Source organism: Sceloporus occidentalis, unplaced genomic scaffold (genome assembly GCF_023333645.1).
Source record: "Sceloporus occidentalis isolate IW3139 unplaced genomic scaffold, rSceOcc1.0.p SCAF_3, whole genome shotgun sequence".
Lineage (NCBI taxonomy): Eukaryota > Metazoa > Chordata > Lepidosauria > Squamata > Phrynosomatidae > Sceloporus > Sceloporus occidentalis.
Window position 1 is genome coordinate 222,490,485 of NW_028316983.1, and position 20,305 is coordinate 222,510,789.

At 38.3% G+C, this 20,305-nt stretch overlaps 1 protein-coding gene across 6 annotated transcripts in view; it reads right to left on the reverse strand.

Moving 5' to 3' along the window:
• Positions 1–1,121: 1,121 nt before the first annotated feature.
• LOC149317548 (E3 ubiquitin-protein ligase UBR5) overlaps positions 1,122–20,305 on the reverse strand; it is an 89,454-nt gene continuing 70,270 nt past the window's right edge. For 5 of the 6 annotated variants that reach the window (XM_089517747.1, XM_089517748.1, XM_089517746.1 and 2 more), the window contains 16 exons: positions 19,079–19,192; positions 18,188–18,405; positions 16,812–16,932; positions 16,633–16,731; positions 15,215–15,458; positions 13,884–13,998; positions 13,408–13,552; positions 12,657–12,787; positions 12,168–12,228; positions 10,675–10,850; positions 8,603–8,687; positions 7,090–7,245; positions 6,783–6,896; positions 5,109–5,253; positions 4,400–4,485; positions 1,122–2,282 (listed from right to left, as the gene is read on the reverse strand). In XM_089517747.1, coding sequence (XP_089373873.1) covers positions 2,070–2,282; positions 4,400–4,485; positions 5,109–5,253; positions 6,783–6,896; positions 7,090–7,245; positions 8,603–8,687; positions 10,675–10,850; positions 12,168–12,228; positions 12,657–12,787; positions 13,408–13,552; positions 13,884–13,998; positions 15,215–15,458; positions 16,633–16,731; positions 16,812–16,932; positions 18,188–18,405; positions 19,079–19,192 — 2,223 coding nt within the window. In that variant the 3' untranslated portion in view covers positions 1,122–2,069. The remainder of the gene's footprint in view (positions 2,283–4,399; positions 4,486–5,108; positions 5,254–6,782; positions 6,897–7,089; positions 7,246–8,602; positions 8,688–10,674; positions 10,851–12,167; positions 12,229–12,656; positions 12,788–13,407; positions 13,553–13,883; positions 13,999–15,214; positions 15,459–16,632; positions 16,732–16,811; positions 16,933–18,187; positions 18,406–19,078; positions 19,193–20,305) is intronic. The other variant, XM_089517745.1, reaches the window with a different exon arrangement.

The window sequence follows — 20,305 nt, forward strand, 5'->3', positions numbered from 1 at the left end:
ACATATAACATATGGATATGCTATATATACACAGGTTATATATATAAAACAAAACTTTACAATATACATAGCCTTTCATAAGAAGGATCTGGCAAAGATTAACATTATTTAGCCTCAACACCTCTGTGAGGTAGGTAGTGATCATTATTTTACAGAATGTGAGTAAGAGGCTCAGAGACATCAAGAAACTTGCCATAATCCAGTAGCAAATTTGGGAAAAGAATCAAAAATTCAACATCCATTGAATACATCATGAGAAACATCATCCTTATCCCTAGAAGGGCTGTCAAGGGTGGGAGGTATTTTACCAAAACATGCAGAAAAATATCTAGTTTTAAAAAGCACCTACATTTTTTAAACTGTACAAGACTGGCACAGTCAACTTAAAGAGAAAGGTTTTCAGAGTCTTTACTACATTGAATTCTGAGTTGCACTCCCGAGAGGTCTTCAACAAGTGCCAGAGATCTAGGAAGTTCTACAGAAGCAAGCCACTCTATTTTTAAGCTAAGGCAGAAAGAGGCTTGAAAGGTGTTGGCAAGGGGGCAGGGAAGAAATGGTCCATTTTGGCAGAAATCCAGGCAAGTTCTCAGTCATGTGCAATTTTCCCCATGCCAAAAACCCCAAGGACATGAGGAAGATATAGAGTAAGTAGACATCACTGAAGAATTGTTGACTAATGTCTACTATGCGATGGTCAACAGAGAACACAAAAAGCATTCCCATTTCATACACTGTACAGTGTTCAACAAAATGGGATCCTAACATACTGAAATTAGGACAAACTCTTAGAAAAGAACCAAACCCCTGTTTTCCCCAAACAAGCAAGCACTCTGTACATGAAACATAATACGTTTGGCTTTTTAGTTTGTTTGTTTTTGTGCTGACTGAACAAAGTACATTGCCCTCCATCCACAGTCTGTTGAAAACAAGCGAGTTTGTTGGGCCCAGGCAATTGAGGGTTCTCTGCTAACTGTAAAATGTGGACTGAACTGTTTGTTTTGAATGAAGAGGAGGGTTTTATCCACCTATGAAATTTAGAGTGATCTGTGTACAACTGTGGTGTATGGTGATAACTAAAAAATGTACAAGCTACATAAATAAAAACTAATGTTTCTCCAGTATGACTTTGTACTTTGTCTGTAATTTATTAAAAACTGTAACAAGATACTTAAAAAAGACTAGATACAAAAGTAGTTAAGCTGCTCACGAACATTAAATTTTTTTCAAAATGTACCTTCAAATAATCATGATCTTATAAACATTTTACAGTTACCAGCTAGTGCCTAGGCTGAAAACAGCTTTGGACACAGCAGAAAGTGTCCAGGTTTGATTTGGAGATGGAACAATTCCTGACTGACTGCTCAACAGGGATACAAAAATGTTGATTGTGAACGATTAAATACTGTGCATTGGCTTTTTTCTTATGTACAAAAAAATCCTCACTAAGTTATACAGATTACATGCAAAACATTAGTGGTGGTAATTAGTGTGCCAGAGTCCAATGCAAACAGACAAAAATTTGCAACGGCAGTGGTTTTTATAAGCAAACGTGAATGATTTCAACTCTTAGCTCTAACTGGCAAGTTCAATATACATGATGCACAACTGCAGCCAACCACAAAATTAAACACCATTTCTTCTTTTTTTAAAAAAAAATTTTTAAAATAAAACACAGAACATACTTCATTTTTTATTTTGAAATTCCCTATTCCCTCTGTAACAAGAACCTTTGCTGAAATGCTTTCCACAAAGGCAGCTGTGAAATTTTTAGAGCATTTTACATGTTTCCCCCCTCCACAAAAAGCTAAATCACAGTGTATTTTGTTCTGCTGTCATCTTTGGCTGGAGTTTGGCCAAGAAGTTAACAACCAGCAAATCGTTACAGTCTGACACTGCTAGTTCTTCTTTGCCTCTTGAGTTGCAAACTTAATACAGGAATGTTGCATTTAGTCATTGCAATACCAGCAGGGGGAGTATGACAGCATTAACTTTCATAAACTTTTATAGACAATGGAAAATCTACAAAAAACTAGCGACTAATAATTACACAGCAATGCACATATTATACTCTACACAAAACCAAAATTTTTGGTCTTAATGGCGAGTAGCAACTTCTGTTTGAGAATCTGCTTAGAAGAATAAAGTGGAACATAAAGGCGAGAAATACATGTGTTCGCTGTGGGAAGGTGCTGGTCATCTGGCGGCCTTATTGTGATTGATGGCATTGGCTGAAAACCTTCTTCACTAGCAGGCAAGGATGGGCTTGATGTCCAGAAGTAAACCTAAGGAACAGACAAAAAGGAACTAGTTATCCACCTTCAATAAACAAATATAACATTCTGATATTAGTTATCTCAATCCCTTTTCTGGCCTAAAACCCAGAGCTTCAACGAATAAAGAAAAATGTGTTTTTCAGTAAGTGGTATAGAAATGTACTTGGTATTGCTACTTGCTATTGTTTTCTTGAGAACCTGAGAGAAACCTTTCAGAAGCTGTTTTAACAAAATGGCATACCGTTTCATAAGTGACAACCAACTTCATAAAACACTGGATTGGAACTGGAGAAAGTATGGTGGAGAATTCATTAAAAGATCAAGTGGAAACAGTCTGATAACATTAGCAACCATGAATGGCTAGAAAGATGGCAGCTCCCATCTCCAACCACCCAATTCTCCAAATGCTTATTGTATTACTGCTTAATTTATTGCAACAAGTTTCCCCTCTCTTACATTATATTTGGAGAGTTTTGTATACAAAACTATGGGTTCTTTTTGCCTTCTAGACAACACATTATATGATACAAGTATTTCATAGCAACTGTACATTCTGGGATTTCCCAACCCCCTAGTAACTATCTGTGACTCTCCTGAATTCAGCAACCATTTTGTGATCATGCCCTAGGATCTTAATTGGACCTCCAGAAAGTTGGGTAACTCCTATTTAAAAAATGAAAACAATTGTACAAGTTTTGCAGAAAATATAAAGTGTCCACTGATACCATAATTTCTGTTAAACCTCAGATAAATATAGTAAAATATTTGTATGAACTCCTCAAAAGAGCAATACCTTCATTGTCCAACCAAAATGCACAAAACACTTCATGCAAGCTTTTGAAGCTCTGCTGGCTTTTTCATCAGACAAAAGATGTTAAGAAATCATACAAGAGAAGAAAAGTGACAGTGTGGGAGTCACAGGCCTACATTTTATATCAGATCTTGTTTCTGTGGTAGTTCAGTTGGTATGTAGCGACTTCAATGCAGGCAGAAGCCACTTCCATTTTCTGGCCATGTGGGACCAATACAAAGGGCAGTAACATTTAGATTCCATTAGCAGCTGTAAAGTAACTCCTCTTGGGATTTAGGGTGTCTCTGTCCCTTGTAAAGTCCTAGGCCCTTTTGTTAGGCAGAGAACAACTATTGGGATTACCTTTCATGCATCCACACAATATGACATTCAAAAGTACAGTAACTCCAACAGTGTCCATGAAGATCAAAATAGTCACTCATTAACTTCTTAGTGTCCTTCCCCTTACATATGATTTGCTGCCACTGAGTCTTCTGTCTTAAAGAAAAGTCTGCTTTACAAAAACTGCTGACAGACCATTTCAAGTATGCAGGTTTAAGTGCAGTAGATGCACTTGATGAGTCCACACACGGTGCTATTTATTTGATAAGAGGCATAATTTAAGATTTATTGTAAGTTCTTAGACACTGCCGTAAATTAGGTGGTATAGAATGAGAGTTAAAAACTTCCAAAGAAGGAGACTTCACCATACTTCAAGGGAGCGTGTTTCACTGTTGAACAACTCTTACTGTCAGCAAGTTCTTCCTAATGTTGAGGTGGAATCTCTTTTCCTTTAGTTTGCATCCACTGCTCCATATCCTAGTCGCTGGAGCAGCAGTATGACATCCCTTCAAATATTTAAACAGGGCTATCATTTTTAATTATTTTATTTAGTTCAAAGATTTATATCCTGTCTTTCCTTGTCAATGGGATTATCACCTCTTAATCTTCTCTTCTACATGTTATAAATTGGTGGTATATACATTAGGTTGTATTAAAAAAATTAGATAATAATAGTAATAATAGCTATATTACCAAAAAAAGTCAATTTTTGGATATCATGTCTTGAGTATTTGTGTTTCCAACTTTGGTTTGGCTTTCTCGGTAATAAGGGAACATTGCAATCATAAAAGCAGAGCTTAAGTTGGTTAATATCCATGGTTTCAACCTACGTTTTGCTCACACAACGAATGAGAAGCATTAGAGCAAATACATTTTTTTAACCTAGGACAAAACAAGATAGCTTATCTGGGTAAATATCCCACTATCTCAGATGCAGAAAAATCTAAAGCTCAACAGAGATGCATTAGCTCTGACAAAAAGAAAGAATACTTACTAGATCTTGCCTTTCGGTCATACTCATCTTCTCAACTATGGACCAAAACCAGCGTTTGAACTGTAAAAGCTTCTCAGCATTTTCTCCTGTTCAAAATGAAACGATTTAATATAAGAGTAGACAGTTCATAGTATTTATGTTTTTTTATCAGCATGTTTATTTAACCATTTTCATTGTGCAAAAGTTACAAACTTTGTATTCAAAATGTCACTAAAAACCATTTTTAGCAGATCAGTAGAACAATTGTTTTGACCATTAAATTACAGTTTCCACTAAACAAGTAGTCAGGTTTCACTTTGTATAAAAAACATCAAATCTCTGTATGATGAAAGGATACTAATGTGGACCACTACAAAGTACATCTGAATTATAATTTTAGTTGCTTGGTTAGAAGACTTAACCTAACAGTCAAGAGATAAATACAATAAATGATGAAAACCTACAGACAGTATCCTACTATATCCATCCATCAATGGTACTGCTGCTGTTGGCAGAACTGATTCTTCCTCCTCCATGCAACCTGCTCTGGAGGTGGGGAACCCTCTAGAGCAGATCTGGGAGCAGAGGTCCTGGGGGAAGGAGAGGAAGGGGAAATCTGCTCCCAAGATGTCATACTAATTAAAACACTTCATTTCTCTAACCAGTATGCAAATAAGGAGAACACAATAACAAACTCTTGCAAAACACATATAAACCAAGAAGTTCATACCTGATTCATCATTGAAAGAAGTAAAGCTGATTAGCATTTGCACATTTACTTCACCACAGCCATTTACTAGAAGCCTAAAATCTTCTGCTGTCAAGTCTTCTAATGAATTCTTAGGAAGAACATCCAGCAGACCTTTCCTCATTGCCTAAAAAGCAAAAATAAGTTCAGCACTAACAAAAAGAACAAAACAAAATGCTGGTTGTGAAACAATTGAAGAGGATTAGAACCATCCTCTGAGTCATTGCTAGCCACTGTACACAATTCTATCTACCATATAGTTTGGAAGATCCCCACTGAAAATAAATAGGAAGATTCCACACAGTTGGACCTACCATTTGGGCAAAGGCTGCCAATGTCCTCCAAGAATCTTGTTAACATAGGAACAAAATAATTCTCTACTCATCTAATTTCACATCTGTAATTCGGAAAAAGGTTCATCCTGGTAGTTGTGCTAGGCTTCTAAAATAAAGGTAGTGTAATGCGCTGAGTGCCAACTATGACTATGACTAAGAGACAGGAGTATTTTTAAAGGAAAAAGCTTTTTTCAAAAATCTTGCAAAAAGATGGTTGATGTGGTGGTGTGGTTTGAATGCTGGCCTACGACTCTGGAGACCAAGGTTTGATTCCCCACTTAAGCCATGGAAACCCACTGGGTGACTGTAGGCAAGTCACATTTTCTCAACCTCAGAGAAAGATGAAGGCAACCTACCTCTGAACAAACTGTCACCACAGGTTGCTAACAACTTGAAGGTACACAAGAACAAGACAGAATGTCAAATCATAGCTTTCTGTATTTCAGGGTTTAATGATAATTTTGCCATTTCCTTCCCCCTGTGAGTGATGGGTAGAATCAACTCCCATCAGGTATCAGAAGATGGAAATGACAGCCTGGGAAACACTAGGGCCCATACAGACAGGCCAAAATAAAGCTGCTTCAAGTCATTTGGAGGTATGCTGTTTAAATGATGCATGTAACCTAAGAGGCCAGAAGCCTCACCAAAGCTACACTACAGTCATAACGACTGGACCACAGCTTTGGCACAGCTTCTGGCCTCTTAAGATGTGTTTGTCATTTAAACAGCATACCTCCAAAATGACCCAAAGCAGCTTTATTTTGGCCTGTCTATATGGGCCCACTAGTCACTCTTCCCTCCTGCAGAAAGGAAGACCACTTTTGCCTGGGGAGGGGGAGATAGCTCCCCTACCAGAAATAATAGTTTTGCATCCAGTGCTGAAGAAAGCATTACGTTTCTTGCTGTTTGTAAATTTCACAGAGGATTACTCATCTTGAAGCTGAGTGGCAGAAACCCTTAATGTCAACTATTTTTCTGACCCAACAACTTCAAGGACCTCACAGAAATTTTATTTTAAACTTAATATCTACATTAATTTTGCAATGCCCAGCGTGATGTATTGGTCTGAGAGTTGGGACTGTGACTCTGAAGACCAGGGTTCAAATCCCAGTTTGGCCAGGTAAACCTGCTGGGTGACCTTGGGAAAGCCACACTCTCTCAGCCTCAGATGGCAATGATAAAACCCTTCTGAAGAAACTTGCTAAGAAAATTTCATAAGTTGGAAACAACCTGAAGATGCACAACAACAAACAACAAACGCTCTTACGAATGAATGCCTTTTAATACCATCAAGTTCAGAGAAGAATTTCATGTCACTTACATGTAGAGGCTGTTCCGCAACTACCAACATTCTGTGTTCTGCATATTTTCGGACGTATTCATAAACATTTTGAGGAGTGACTGGTATATTTACACCATTGGAAATAAGTTCAACCTAGAGAAGTAATACAGTAGAATTTAAGTTGCTAAAAGTTTTACAGCTTTAACTTAAGGGAAATATATATTCAATTTGAAAATCCTATGGATTATGTTTGCAATTTAAATTACTGACATTAATTCCTTTTAAATTAACAGTAAAAGGTTACAGGCTCAGAATTAGTAACATTATCTGTGCAACCTTTGTTTACCTGTCCTCCACCTTCCTCTTTGCATAGGTCTATTGCAAATGCTAAGTCCATTGCTGCAAAAACAGCATCAGCATCTGTACTTTGGGAAGCGAGGATAAGTTGCCGCAAACTCTCATACATCACTGGATCAAAAAAAGCAAAATCGTGCCAGTTCACCTGCAAATAAAGTATATATATGAAAGCCTGCTTTTATTTTTACCATCAACCCATAAAATATTCTTGGTTGTTCTCTGAAACTTCAAGGGGCTTTACAATAATGCCCATGTCAAGCAATTAAGTTAGGGGCAGGAATAGGTCCAAATTTTGATGAAAAAAAACACACTGTTCTCCTTCAGATACAGTAACCTCTGATCAAGAAAATGGTTTAACTGACCAAAGAATGAGCATTTACATCTCTCCTGGTCACACTCCTTCATCAGCACACCTAGCTTTGTTGCTGACAGAGTGGTTTGTTTAAACTACACTTCATCATTACATTAAAACCACAAAATTGTGAATTAAACATGCCAGAATATCAACTCCAAAGTTAGATGCATGAGAAAGCAAGAGAATGTACATGAGCACAGACTAATCTAAGCCTCTGGCTCCGTTCAAATTCATGACAAATTACAGTTAAGGGTGGCCTTTTATCATCTCTGACTTGACAAATGGTTTGTACTTAGTCACGCTTTAGATTTGACTGAGCAATCCACAAATTAGGCTTGCAGGTTTTCTCATCAACCATATTGTAGCTCCACTTTTTTGCTGTTTAGCACTATTTGATTCAGATACAGCAAACCAGGCTTAGTGCTAAAAATGAAATTCAGGTGCATAAGAGAGAAGAAAAGAATGTGTGAGTTCAGAACTTATTTCTCTGAATACACTTAAAGACAGATTTATTGCTTATCAGATTTTCAGGTAATTAATTGACCAAATTAATTTCATATTGACATTGCACTGATTTTTTATGTTACATTAAAATTTGAGGCACTGCTGCCATCCATCCACTAGTATTTAGAATTAGCAAATACTGCTCTCTCTAATTGTGAAGAATAAAGGAAGTATTTCAGTGCTGTGTTTTGCCCTGTGTTCCAACTGCAACTATCTCCATTTAGAGCTCTGACAGAGGGAGGAATCTACTTAATCTTCACAAGAACATCCTACCTGATCCATTTACAGATAAGACAGGCACTCCTTATAAGCAAAGGTTGACACTTTTGTGCTGTTTAGACCCAAATCATCACATCAAGGATAAGGGAAGATGAATTAATTGTGCTACAATCTGTAGCTTTGTCTACAATCTCTACAAAAATTTCACAATGGAAGAGGGATTGCTTGGAAGAAGAAGCAGACTGCCAATTCCTTAGGCTCAATGGAACAGTTAACCTCACTGCTACTCCAAGGGAGAAGCACATTGCATAGAAAGAACTCAAGTGGCCTTCAATTTTCTGCTGGAAATTTTAAACTGAACATCACAATTTTAGTCAACTCAAATTACAGCTCTATGATTATTGGAATATACAAACACACTCACCTTTCTACCAAGAAGAACTTTTATCACATGCCGATTTAATGTGATGGGACAAAGTTCATTCTGCAACAAACACAACCCTAGGATTCTGAAAATCAGTAGTGAAGTTAATCTTAAAAGAAGCTCAAAAAAGGCAAAACAAAAATGAACAAAGCAAGTAAAAAGTCAGTAACAAGTGAGACTGGTGGGAAGGTGGAGTTGCAGTAGTTTTACAGTGATACCACCCCCCTTACAATTGCCGCTTCCCACATTCTGCCAGGTTTAACTGCGTATGTATACCTAAAGGAGGTACCCAGACAGAATAGGAATTCTGTTAGTATACCACTCCCACAAATGCTCCAAGTCTCCCTTCTTAAGTAAGTCAAACTAGTCTCAGGGGTGGTGCTAGACTCCTCTTGTTCTGGAGGACTCTAATATTCATGCTTATCAGGTCAGGCCTTCATGTCACCAACAATAATGAGTATGTCCCAAATGATACTAGGCTCCATTCCTGTTGCAAGATTCACAGTGGATCTGGTCTTCTGTTGTTGAAGAGATGACGGCAATCTTGGTATGAAGGAACTCCCTCCATACCATTGTCATAGACAGAGTACTACCTGATGTGCTTTAGACTCGCTAGTACTAAGAGTCTCTCTAGGGGGCAGGGGCTGATTAAGATGATCTGCCCCAGAATTGTTTCTGATTGGCTTTGGGGGAGTGGCCCGTTGCCTCCACAAGCAAGTACCTTGCCAGTTTCCAATATCCATTTCTGGGCAATGTCTCTGAGCTTATAGTGGCTCCTGAGCTCCAGGGGAACCACATGGGTTCCTGGAAGACATGGATTACCTAAATCTATTTCAATCTGTTTTGATGCCTCATAAAATAAAGACAGCTTTGGTCAGACTGGACAACTTATACAAGGAACTTGATAACAGACATATGTTCCTGTTGGTTCTCCTAGATCTCTAAGTGACTTTCTATATCATCGTGCTATTCTCCTGGGCAGCATTGCTGGGATGAGACCCAGAGAAGCTCACTATTTCGCAGTGGCTTCAGTCCTCCCAAGAGAAGTAGATTCTGAAGAAAATCATGTTTAGGGATTCCTGTTAACTATTGGGACTCTGCGTGCTATTTAACATTTACATAAAACTGCTGGGGGATATTGGTGACAGAATATGGCCATAATGACATGTGCCTTAATCATATCTTATATGGATTACTGTAATGAGTTCTACATGAGGGTGCTTTTGAAGAAATGAAAGGTAGTCTGAAATGCTGCCTCCAGAATGTTCACTGAGTCTGATTGAAGGTACCATATAACTATTTATCAGAACAATTCAAAGTGAAGGTTATAACCTATAAAACACTATACAACTTGGCTCTGGATAACAAGAGACAGTATTTTCCATATAAACCTGCCCAGGTTTTGAGACCTGCAGGATGCCCTTCTCTTGATCCCTCAACTTTCATCTGGTTCTTGAAGGCAGTATTCAGATTATGGCACTGCCTTTTAATGGAAATTTAAATAACCCTTCCCTTGCTGCTCTCCTGCCCACAGGCAACACCTTTGAATTCAAATAGGCCTTCAGTTACTGACAGTCAGAGAGATTGCAGAGAAAGGATGTGTAGGTTTCTAGAAAATATTTTACTGCTTAATTATTATTAAAGTTGAACTTCTAAATTGTTTTGACAGTACAGTTAAAATATTTTACTGCTTAATTATTATTAAAGTGGAACTTCTAAATTGTTTTGACAGTACAGTTAATTTAATTTGTATTTAGTCTTTATAATTTACTGTTTTTATTGATCTTTTTTAATTATATATTTTAATCCAAGCCTGAGAGAAGTAAACTTTGCCCATAGATTCTAGAAGTTTCCGAGCTTTCTGCCCAGGCGCAAATAGAACCCATTTGTGTGAGTCTCAGACTATGAATAAGATAAATTAAATACATATATTTTAAATAGTTGAGGCTGGAGTAGGCCTAGTATTTAATTCTCAAAACTCAATCTTATTTTTACTATTACTTTTGTGTACATTTTTGGGTATATATCTTCATTCTTCACAAAATGCTATAGAAATCGAGGGACCATTTTACCTGCCAATATTTCTGAAACAATTTAGCCTAGCTTCTGTATTTTTGCCAGGCCTTGGTGTATAAAATCCACGCTTCCCAGGTTGATAAAACAGTGGTGCATTATCATCGCCATCATCCGTATCATCTAATTCCATGTCCACAACACTACGACTGGAACCATGCCGTTTTCTGTTTTCCTTTAAAGAAAGGAAATAAAAACTGTTTTGTTTTTTGTGCTATTAAGGACAAAAATCCTCACTGCTTAGTTATGTATCAAAACTACAGGAACTGAGAGAGAGAGAGAGAGAGAGAGAGAGAGAGAGAGAGAGAGAGAGAGAGAGAGAGAGAATTAAACAAATGCTAACACTGTGGCAATTAAACAACTATTTCTGACACATAGTTACATCTACAGTCTGGAATCCTGTTGTTATATTACACAAGTATACGAGTCTGCATTAAGAGAGAGTACATTAATTATCATGTTACACTGTTTGAAACCATGACAAAGAAAATCAGAATGAAAAATGTGGTTCAATTTATATCTGACAGCAGGAAAGCATAATGCTTTGGAAAGTTTTATATGGGAAATCTTTTAAAAATTATTTTTAGAAGTTCTAAATTGTTCTTAAAATTTTTTATATGATCTATACTAAGATTTATACTCTACAGTTGGCCCATGTATTACACAAAGAAACTGTTATGGGACCTTTTGTGTAATATGTTTGTTGCATAAAATCTGAAATAAATGAAAGTGTTCTTTCTAGGCATTTTCTAGATCCTCCAGGATGCTTCCACCAGAACTTGACTATAGAGTTAGGCTGGAAGACCTACAAATGCTTAGGGAAGTGTTCTCTAGGAATCTCTAGGGCCACCAGCACAACTCTATGGTCAAATTCTGGCAGAATCATACCAGAGAATTGCACTAGAGGACCAAGAAAATGCCTAGAGATAACGTATTTTATGATTTCTGAAAGTGAATCTATATTATATGAACTTGCGTAGTAAGTGGGCCATCTGTATCATGTAACACAATATATTATATATTTGCCTGTATTAATAGATACTTCATCGTATTACGTTTTGCTCTGTATGTTTGCAGCAGCCTTTGACTATAAGCAATAAAATTTTGGATGAATGCCCACCTGTGATAGCATAGTGTACTTTTGTCCAGATTTGTTTCTGCAAGATGGCCTTCCAAGACAGCTGTTCTCAAAACTAAAGGTATTCAGGGGAAACTAGCTCACTACTAAACTTCCTGTGCCACAGGCCAAATTATCCTTGGGGTTGGCTGAGATTTGCTGGCTATGATTTTCCTGTTCTAGACTGAAGAAATCTTGGTGAATCCAGTGTCTCTTTCTCATTGTTTATTTATTGTTTGTTTCATTTCTATGCTGTCTTGCTCACAGAAAGGGACCCAAGGCAGCTCACAGATAAAAGAGAGTTCAATGTATTTCTCCCACATACGCATCATTAGCATTAAGGTAATTAAGGCATGGTTGCAATGGATGACTTACTTGTACTTTATCAGAAGAATCCAACAAACCAAGATCTAGGATACTATCTGCTCCATTTTCCCTTTGAGATAAATAAAAGAAAATATCTATCAGAATAAAATATAATTACAAAAATCTTGAGAGAATGCTGCTGTTCTTGAAGAAGAATGGAGGCCCATCTAATTAAAAATAATAGTAACTGTAAGCTGCTCTGAGAGCCTTTAGGGCTTAAGGGTATAAATAACATAAATAATAAATAAATAATAAATCATAGCACATACACACACTGATCTTGGGATCTTTCTGAAACCAGCCCACAAAGTTATATTTCTAGCTTGTCTTTTCTTCCATGGAATTGAAAGTAACACACCTAAGATCCTCAGGTGATCTCCCACCTGGGAACTCGTCAGATCCATAGCTAATTTAGAAAATCTGTTGCATCACATGCCTTCAGAACATATCCTGACATCTTTAGCTTCTCCTGCAGGACTAGTACTAATATTAAATTACCTTCCATGTGCAATAATGAGTTCCATGGCCTCATCCACTCTTGCGCGTAGTGAATCTTCACTAGCTAACAACAGAAGCAGCTGAGCAGGGGATAATTCCAGTAGCATGCCTGTGATTTTGCTAGCAAATGCCTAGAAATAAAGGATTAATACCTTACTTTATTACTTTACCTTTATTATTATTTACCCAGTCTTTCCAACTTGTTTGGTCTACTTTCTAATCGTGGATTCAGAACACCTCAACTGCCGGGATCTAGAGCCTCTTATAGATGCAAATTTGTGGGATTGCTGGTATGTGCATTGAAACTAGTCTTTAAAGCAGTTCTACCCTACAGTCTCTGCCATCCACAGTGCAGCAATTATCCAATTTTAAAAAGCTTCCATTAGAGTTTTATTCTAAAGCATAGAGAATCAGTATTTGTGGAAACCGAAACTTACCCTTCACATACACAAACCAATCATATCCGCACAAAGGGTTAATTGTGTAGGAAACCTTTGTGGAGGTTCAAAGCACATGGGGAAAGGAGGCCTGTAATCTCAATAAATGAGCACAAGGGGGTGGGGACTCCAGTGGAAGCATTTTCTAAAAGTGCCACTGCTTGCTTTAACTCTGCCCACTGTTATCACTATAACCTTCACAACTGTACTGAGAAAAGCATACAAAATAAGTGGAATCATATGCAAATATAGCCAACCACTGTATTTTGAGAAACAACATTTTCCCACAGGTTAAATGAGTATGTTGTGCTTACAGGTTGCATTGCTTGTACACGGGGGTAAAGTCTTTCACCCAAGGCTTGTCGATGTGCTGGAAGAGGATCGGGGTCATCACTAGGATTCCCTTCTGAAGCAGGCCGAAAAGGTCTCGTGTCAATGGAGAGCTGCCTTCTAAAGTCCCTTAAAAACAATACTTCATTAAAATTGTCTTTGTTCTGCAAAAGGTAAAGGTGACGTACATTGTGGAACTACATTTGAACATCAAACATTTGTCCATCTTTGTATTAAGTGGCAAGAAGGCCACGTTATCCTAGGTTTTGTTTGTATCTCAATATAGCAGGTGACTTCTGCTTGTTGTTCTGTAATCACTGAGTCCATGGTTCCAAATAGCTTTTATCTTCCAGAACTATATATAATCCAGCCTCACAACGCAGTCCCCTATGATATCAAGCAGTAACTAACCAGTAAATTATTTTCTGGTTAGAATTTAGGTATAAAGAAAACTACTTACCTATCCCTGTCTCTCCGAGAACCAGTTCGCAAACCACTACTGTTTCTCCTCATTTCTCTTTCACGTTCCCTTTCCCGATCTCTCTCTCCTCTGTTCCGTAGTCTTTGCATGAGACCTGAAGGGAACCAGCAACATTTAAGACTGCTAAAAAATTATTTTTGCTATCAACCTCAATTCATTCATAAATATTACAAAGGCCTGTTACAGACTGCCAAAATAAAGCTGCTTCGGGTCTCTTTGGAGGTATGCTGTTTAAATGATGCATGCATCCTAAGAATCCGGAAGCTGCACCAAAGCTGCACTGCAGTGATTAGGAATGGAGTGTGGCTTTGGCGCAACCTCTGGACTCTTAGGATCCATGCATCATTTAAATAGCATACCTCCAAAGAGACCCGAAGCAGCTTTATTTTGGCAGTCTGTAACAGGCCAAAGTATCATAAAGATGTGGGACCAGAACACAGAATTGAGCTTGGAAGCACACTTATTATATCTGAAACTGGAAAAAAAAAATCACAACATATATTTTCTTCCAGTCTTCTCCCTCTCTCTCTCTCTCTCTCTCTCTGTTCCTGTTTTGATACATAACTAAGCAGTGAGGATTTTTGTCCTTAATAGCACAAAACCAAAACAGTTTTTATTTCCTTTCTTTAAAGGAAAATAGAAACGCCATGGTTTCACCCTTCCCTAGCTTTTCAGATGTTTTGGACTTCAATTTTCATTAGCCCTAATCAGCAAGGATAATCAAGCACTGTAGTCGAAAACATCTGTAGGGCACCGGGCTGAGAAAAGCTGCCGTAGGCACTTACAGCACTGTAGCCAAGCCCAAGTACCTGCAACTAAGATAAAATGCCTCATTATTATCCCTTCCTTTATTTTTCACTTCTCATTTTCTTTTGTCCTAATTGCTAAAGTTTTGGTTGTAAAGTCACAATCTGTGCCCTCTTGTACCCTGTCCCAGTAAATCATGAAAGAATGCTGGTTCTTGCCTCTTTTCCCCTCTCCAAGATCCTTTAATGCAATCTGGCTATACAGACTTCTGCACTCCATTCCAGAATTACTCTGGGGTTTAGACAAAGAACTGATGTAGGAGTCTGGTCTACAACATTCAGGATAATGTGCATTCTGTAAACACACTAAGAACACATACCGAAATTGCAAATTCAGAATAAGATTCTCAATCTGACTGTTTAAAATGCAGATTCATACCTCTTATAGCTGCTAATATAAGCCTGAAAGCATGTGAACAATGCAAAGCTGTCCTGCTGAATTTCCTGCCCACCTTCTATCTAATGTCTCAATTTTCAGTGTCACGTAGAACATGTGATACCTACTTGTATGTGTCCCCTTGTTGGCATTTTGAACACAGTCTAGATTTGGCAGTTTCTCATTTGACAAGAAAGCCTGTGCAATAGCAGTATAAAAGCTTCGTGCTACACCACTGCCTTCTCCTGGTTCATCCTTAAATGTCACCTTTACCCTGTGGACAGCCATTGGAGTTGTAGCACATCTCCGCCCAAAATGATTGTTCAGCTGTCTCATTGTTTGCTGAATTAGAAGATCTCTATCCCGATCAACCTAGCAGACACATTAAAATAAGATTTTATGCTTCCAACTAACAGTTAGGCTATGCAAAAATATCTGTATATACTATGCTGGTACAATTTCAGCCTCAGGTCTTTCATATAAAGCAAACTCTTTAATGGTAAGAATACAGAGTTATGATATACTTTATATATGGTAAGGGTCAGAGAATGAACATAGGACAAAAGTAAGACAGGACCATGCTGAAAAAAATCTGCTGAAACACAGAAAATGCTGTCAGCCCTTTGAAATTTCAAGTCTTAATCTTAAAGGGTCAAAATTTCCCTACAAAGGGTAATGTATATAAATAATCACAGCAAGCTGTGTTTTTATATAATGAAGAAAACAGCCATCATCCTTGTAGGTACCATTTCTACCCAACAAGAAAGCTGAAACACTGAAGGAAAGATCCCCAAGTCGCTACATCAGGAGCCCTGATGATGCTGAAGTTGTATCAACACTGCCTTTATTCTTTTTTACACTGAACGATTTGAGACATGGAAGTAAAATGAGCACTGCCACATCAGAAACTTTTTAAAAGAGAGCTAAAATCAGCTCGTTTAATGCTGGGTGGCATTTCCCCCTCAGGAACCTAAGCTTGTTCATTTCAGAATGCCCAAAGCCCTGCAAGCACCCACCTAGCTCAAATTCAAGTGAGATCATCACAAACTGTCATGAGAGTTTGTTGGCCAAGGGACATGCAGAATGAAATGCTCTGTTGGTCTATTCCTTGCAACGTCTATAACTGGGGCAATTACAATTCCATACCCTCTGTTCCCATCTCCTTGGATGCTCAAATAAACTTGCTACATGTTTAAAACTGTTTCCCAGAAAACCTTTTCATCCCCCCCCCTCAGAAACTCCATGCCCTCTACATCTGGCAGGTCACCTTACAAATATAGTGCTCTACAGAACAAAAAGATAGAACCAGAAGCTAAGCACACAATTGTAAGCATCCTATCAACCAAGTTGGCCAGTCTCATTTCTAGCTACATTTTTGGTGGTTAGATAATCTTATCTATTAACTTGCAATACATCCAGGGATGTCCAAGCCAGCATATATGTTGAATGTCACTTGGAAAAGCACTGTAACACTAGCAAAAGATCATTGCATTATATTTAATTTCCTAAACCAAACTAATGTCAGGAAGATAAAACACAAATTTACCTCTAATGTTAAATCTCTAGACTGTTGATTTCTCAGTTTTTCCATCTCTCGACGGAATTTAGATTCTTTTACTTCAAAACCTCCTAATTCAGTCAAGATCTACAAAGAAAAAGTATTATTAGTTATAGAAAAAAACCTATAATATGAACAAACAGCCTTCAATTTAAAAAAATACATACCGATCCAGGTTCTGCTCCCACATCTTCCATAAATACCCTGCCAAATAATTCCAGGGAAAGTCGCCAACGTCCAAGCAGCATATCATGAGAAATAACCATTCCCATAAAACTACACTGTGGCCTGTCAGACAAAAACCAACATCAATCAATGAAGGTATAAATGAAATGACTTTTACATATTAAACATACTAACTTGACAACCACATTTTCAACAGGTGTTTCCAGCAAGAGAAAGTCAAAAGATGGTATCACTGCATGAGAATAATCTTAAATCAAGTACACTAATTCAAATATTAAATATATATCAAAAATACACATTTTATCCTTGTCACCACAATTTAGCTGCAAATGCCTGTGGCAGCATCTCCATGACATGCCAACTGCCAAAACTGTGTCAGAACCAAGGTGAGAGTCTCCTATTTGTAACTAGGTCACTTCTGTTCTACTTCTTTCTCTTTTTGCCTATGGCTCTTGCTTGCTCATTCTAAGCAGGAGCAGGGCTCTACATTCCCTTGAAGGGCTGTATGCTGATGATGAGTACAATCAAAGCCATTCTCCCCTTCTCTCACATTCACACGCTCAATGCATTTTCCCTTTCACTTCTGCAAATGTCAAGCCATCAACCCTCTATCTCCCTCACTTCTCTTCGATGTATTATTGGTGTCTGTTTTGCATTTTTTTTAAAAAAAATCCCCCACCCCACCCAAAGCCAGACTTCTCTAGCCCCAGGACTGGTTGGGAGCGGCTTCTGTGGCTGCCTTCTCTTTCTTTCTCTCCCTATCTTCTTTATGGAAGCTGGAAGGAAGAAGAGAGATTCAAGGAACACTAAAAAGGACTGGAAGGGGAGCCGGTCCTTTCCTTTCTCCTGCATCCCCATCCCCATCCCCAACAGTCACAGTTATAGCTGACAGGTAGAGGCTTCTATTTATATCTGTTAGGCAGTTAGAGTTTCAACTGCTCAGCAGGCAAGGAAGGAAACCTCCACCATGCAACTGCGCTAGTAGACCAACAAGAAATACTCAGTGGTAACAAAGATGACAAGAGCAAGATTTTCTGTTCTCCCTGTAAAATAAATGCTCACTTGCTCCTCCATACTTGTGTTGAGCAAATATGGAGGGGCAAGTGAGCATCTACAGACAGAATGGCTACTTTCCAAGGGAGCTCCAGAGAAGAAGGATCTTCCACACTTTTTTGAACCCATCTCCTTCACTGAGTGTTTAGAAATAAAGGCAGCATCAAACCCCCTTCTTCCCTCCTCTCCAGCAATGGAAATTGTAGGGTAGGGCAAAACATACTAAGGAATGGGATGCATAAAACCAGGATGAGGACCTTATGGGATCCGTGAGTCTCCCATCTCTTAAAATAAATTCCAGTACCTGAAGGATGTTAAAGGTGGACCTTCACTCTCTGTTAGCCCAATCTCTGCCAATAAGCTGCTCTTCAACTGTGCTGCAAGATCATGAGCTGATGGACCTGGCTTTGAACTTTCTGATTCTTCTGAAGGCACATTTTGTTCTTCCTCCTTCTTCTGCCGATTCTGCATGCTCATGACGTTTTTTAAATTGGCTGCATAGGACATTTTGGTCGGAAGAACCTAAGTGACAATGACAATTAAACCACACAGTAAATAGACGTTCAAAATATTTTCAAGGTTCTAGATACATCTGTAATATGATACTATAGTCTTAAGAATCAACCTCTTAACTAGCTAAATGAGATTATTTGGATTAATCTGATTAGTCCCAAAGATATCTGCAAAGACAAAGGTAATCTTTGCTGACAATTTTTAAGACAGTATATGTCAAAAGAAACAGAACTGTAAAATACATATGATTAACTTCAGCCATGTATCCCAAGAGAAATTAGAGATATTCCAACATGGCAATTTGCAACCTGCCAGATGTACTGTTCTTTTCCTTCTTCTGATATGCTCTCACGAGCTTATGAATTTAACTTTGCACATAGATATAACTGCAAATTCATAGGAATTGTTTAACAAACATTCTTTCAAAACAGCATCATTTTGAAATATTCTTAACAATCATATTTGTTTTTTAACCACTTCTACACATTCATACTCAAGCAACAGAACAAAGAAGGTAATTGGCTATTTGTCTGCTCCTTAGGCAATTGCAAGTGGACAAGGACCATTCTCCGCCTAGTGCAATGGCCCCTCCAGAGTCTAGAATAAATATCATGGCAATCTCTTTATCTTTAATGCCACAAGAAAGTATCCAAAAAGAAAGGAAATAGAAAACAATTCATACCTCAAGACAGTTTCTATCCACAGTCACTTCCACTAAACATTTTCCACTATTAGCAGAGGATGAATAGAGTCCTTGACTTGGTCGACCAAACAGATCTTCTTTTCTAGCATTTGGCTGAAAAACAACAATTATATAGGAGTAAACCAATAATTATGCAGATATAATATTGCTGATCACTTTCCACAATGGCTGCTAACACACACACTGCTTTTCTCTTCTCCAATGTTACCGTGCCTTGCACTTACATGCACCATACCAGGTCTGAGGCACAAATCAACACCAATTTTAACCACAAGCAAAAACAACCCTGATGATGAAACCAACCTTTGGTTGGCATTAATTATAAACAGCATGAAAATCTATAGTTGATGCCTAGATTTGTTGGGCAAATGTTCAACAGCAAATAAGGTTACAATTTAATAAGGAGTTGAAACATGAGACACAAATGAGAAGAAAGACCAAAAGCTACAATTTCATTTGTCCAAAAACTGTCTGATGGACAGCGCTACCCACCCTCTGCTGGACACATCCTATCACAGCCCTCATAATCTTGTGAAGGGAAACAGCACAGAAGAGGTAGGAGATGAAATACAGTTTGGCAGTTAGACAGGATGTGTTGACTTCTGGCCAGTGTGTGTGTGCGTGGGGGGGTTAGAAGGAAAATGTAGCAGAGTTCAGGAAATGGTAAAAAAAAAGACACAACTGTAACAGATCTAGACACAATACTTTTATTGATGCAGCCTAAAATTGCATTAGCCTTTTCAGCTGCCACATCGCACTGTTGACTCATGTTCAACCTGTGGTCTACTTGGACTCCTAGATCCCTTTCACATATACAGTATACAGTGGAGCCTCGGGTTACGAAAGTAATCCGTTCCGCGGCCGCTTTCGTAACCCGAACGGCTTTCGCAAGCCGAATCCCCATAGCCGCTAATGGGGAAAAGCCGCGATTTGGTGTAAAATCGCGGCAAAAAGCACCAAAAGTTTTTTCGGGACCCGAAAAAACTTTCGTAACCCGGATCAATAATTTCCAATTGGATTTTTTCGGGTCCCGAAAAATTCGTAACCCGGGTATTTCGTATCCCGAGGTTCCACTGTATCTTAAAAAATACCTTAATATTTTGTGTTGAATCACTGCCTGAGCCTCTTCATAGAGAATTGGTCCCATACACTGGGACACTGAGTTCCAGACATTCTCTACCAGAGACCCAAAGAGGCATTTACACT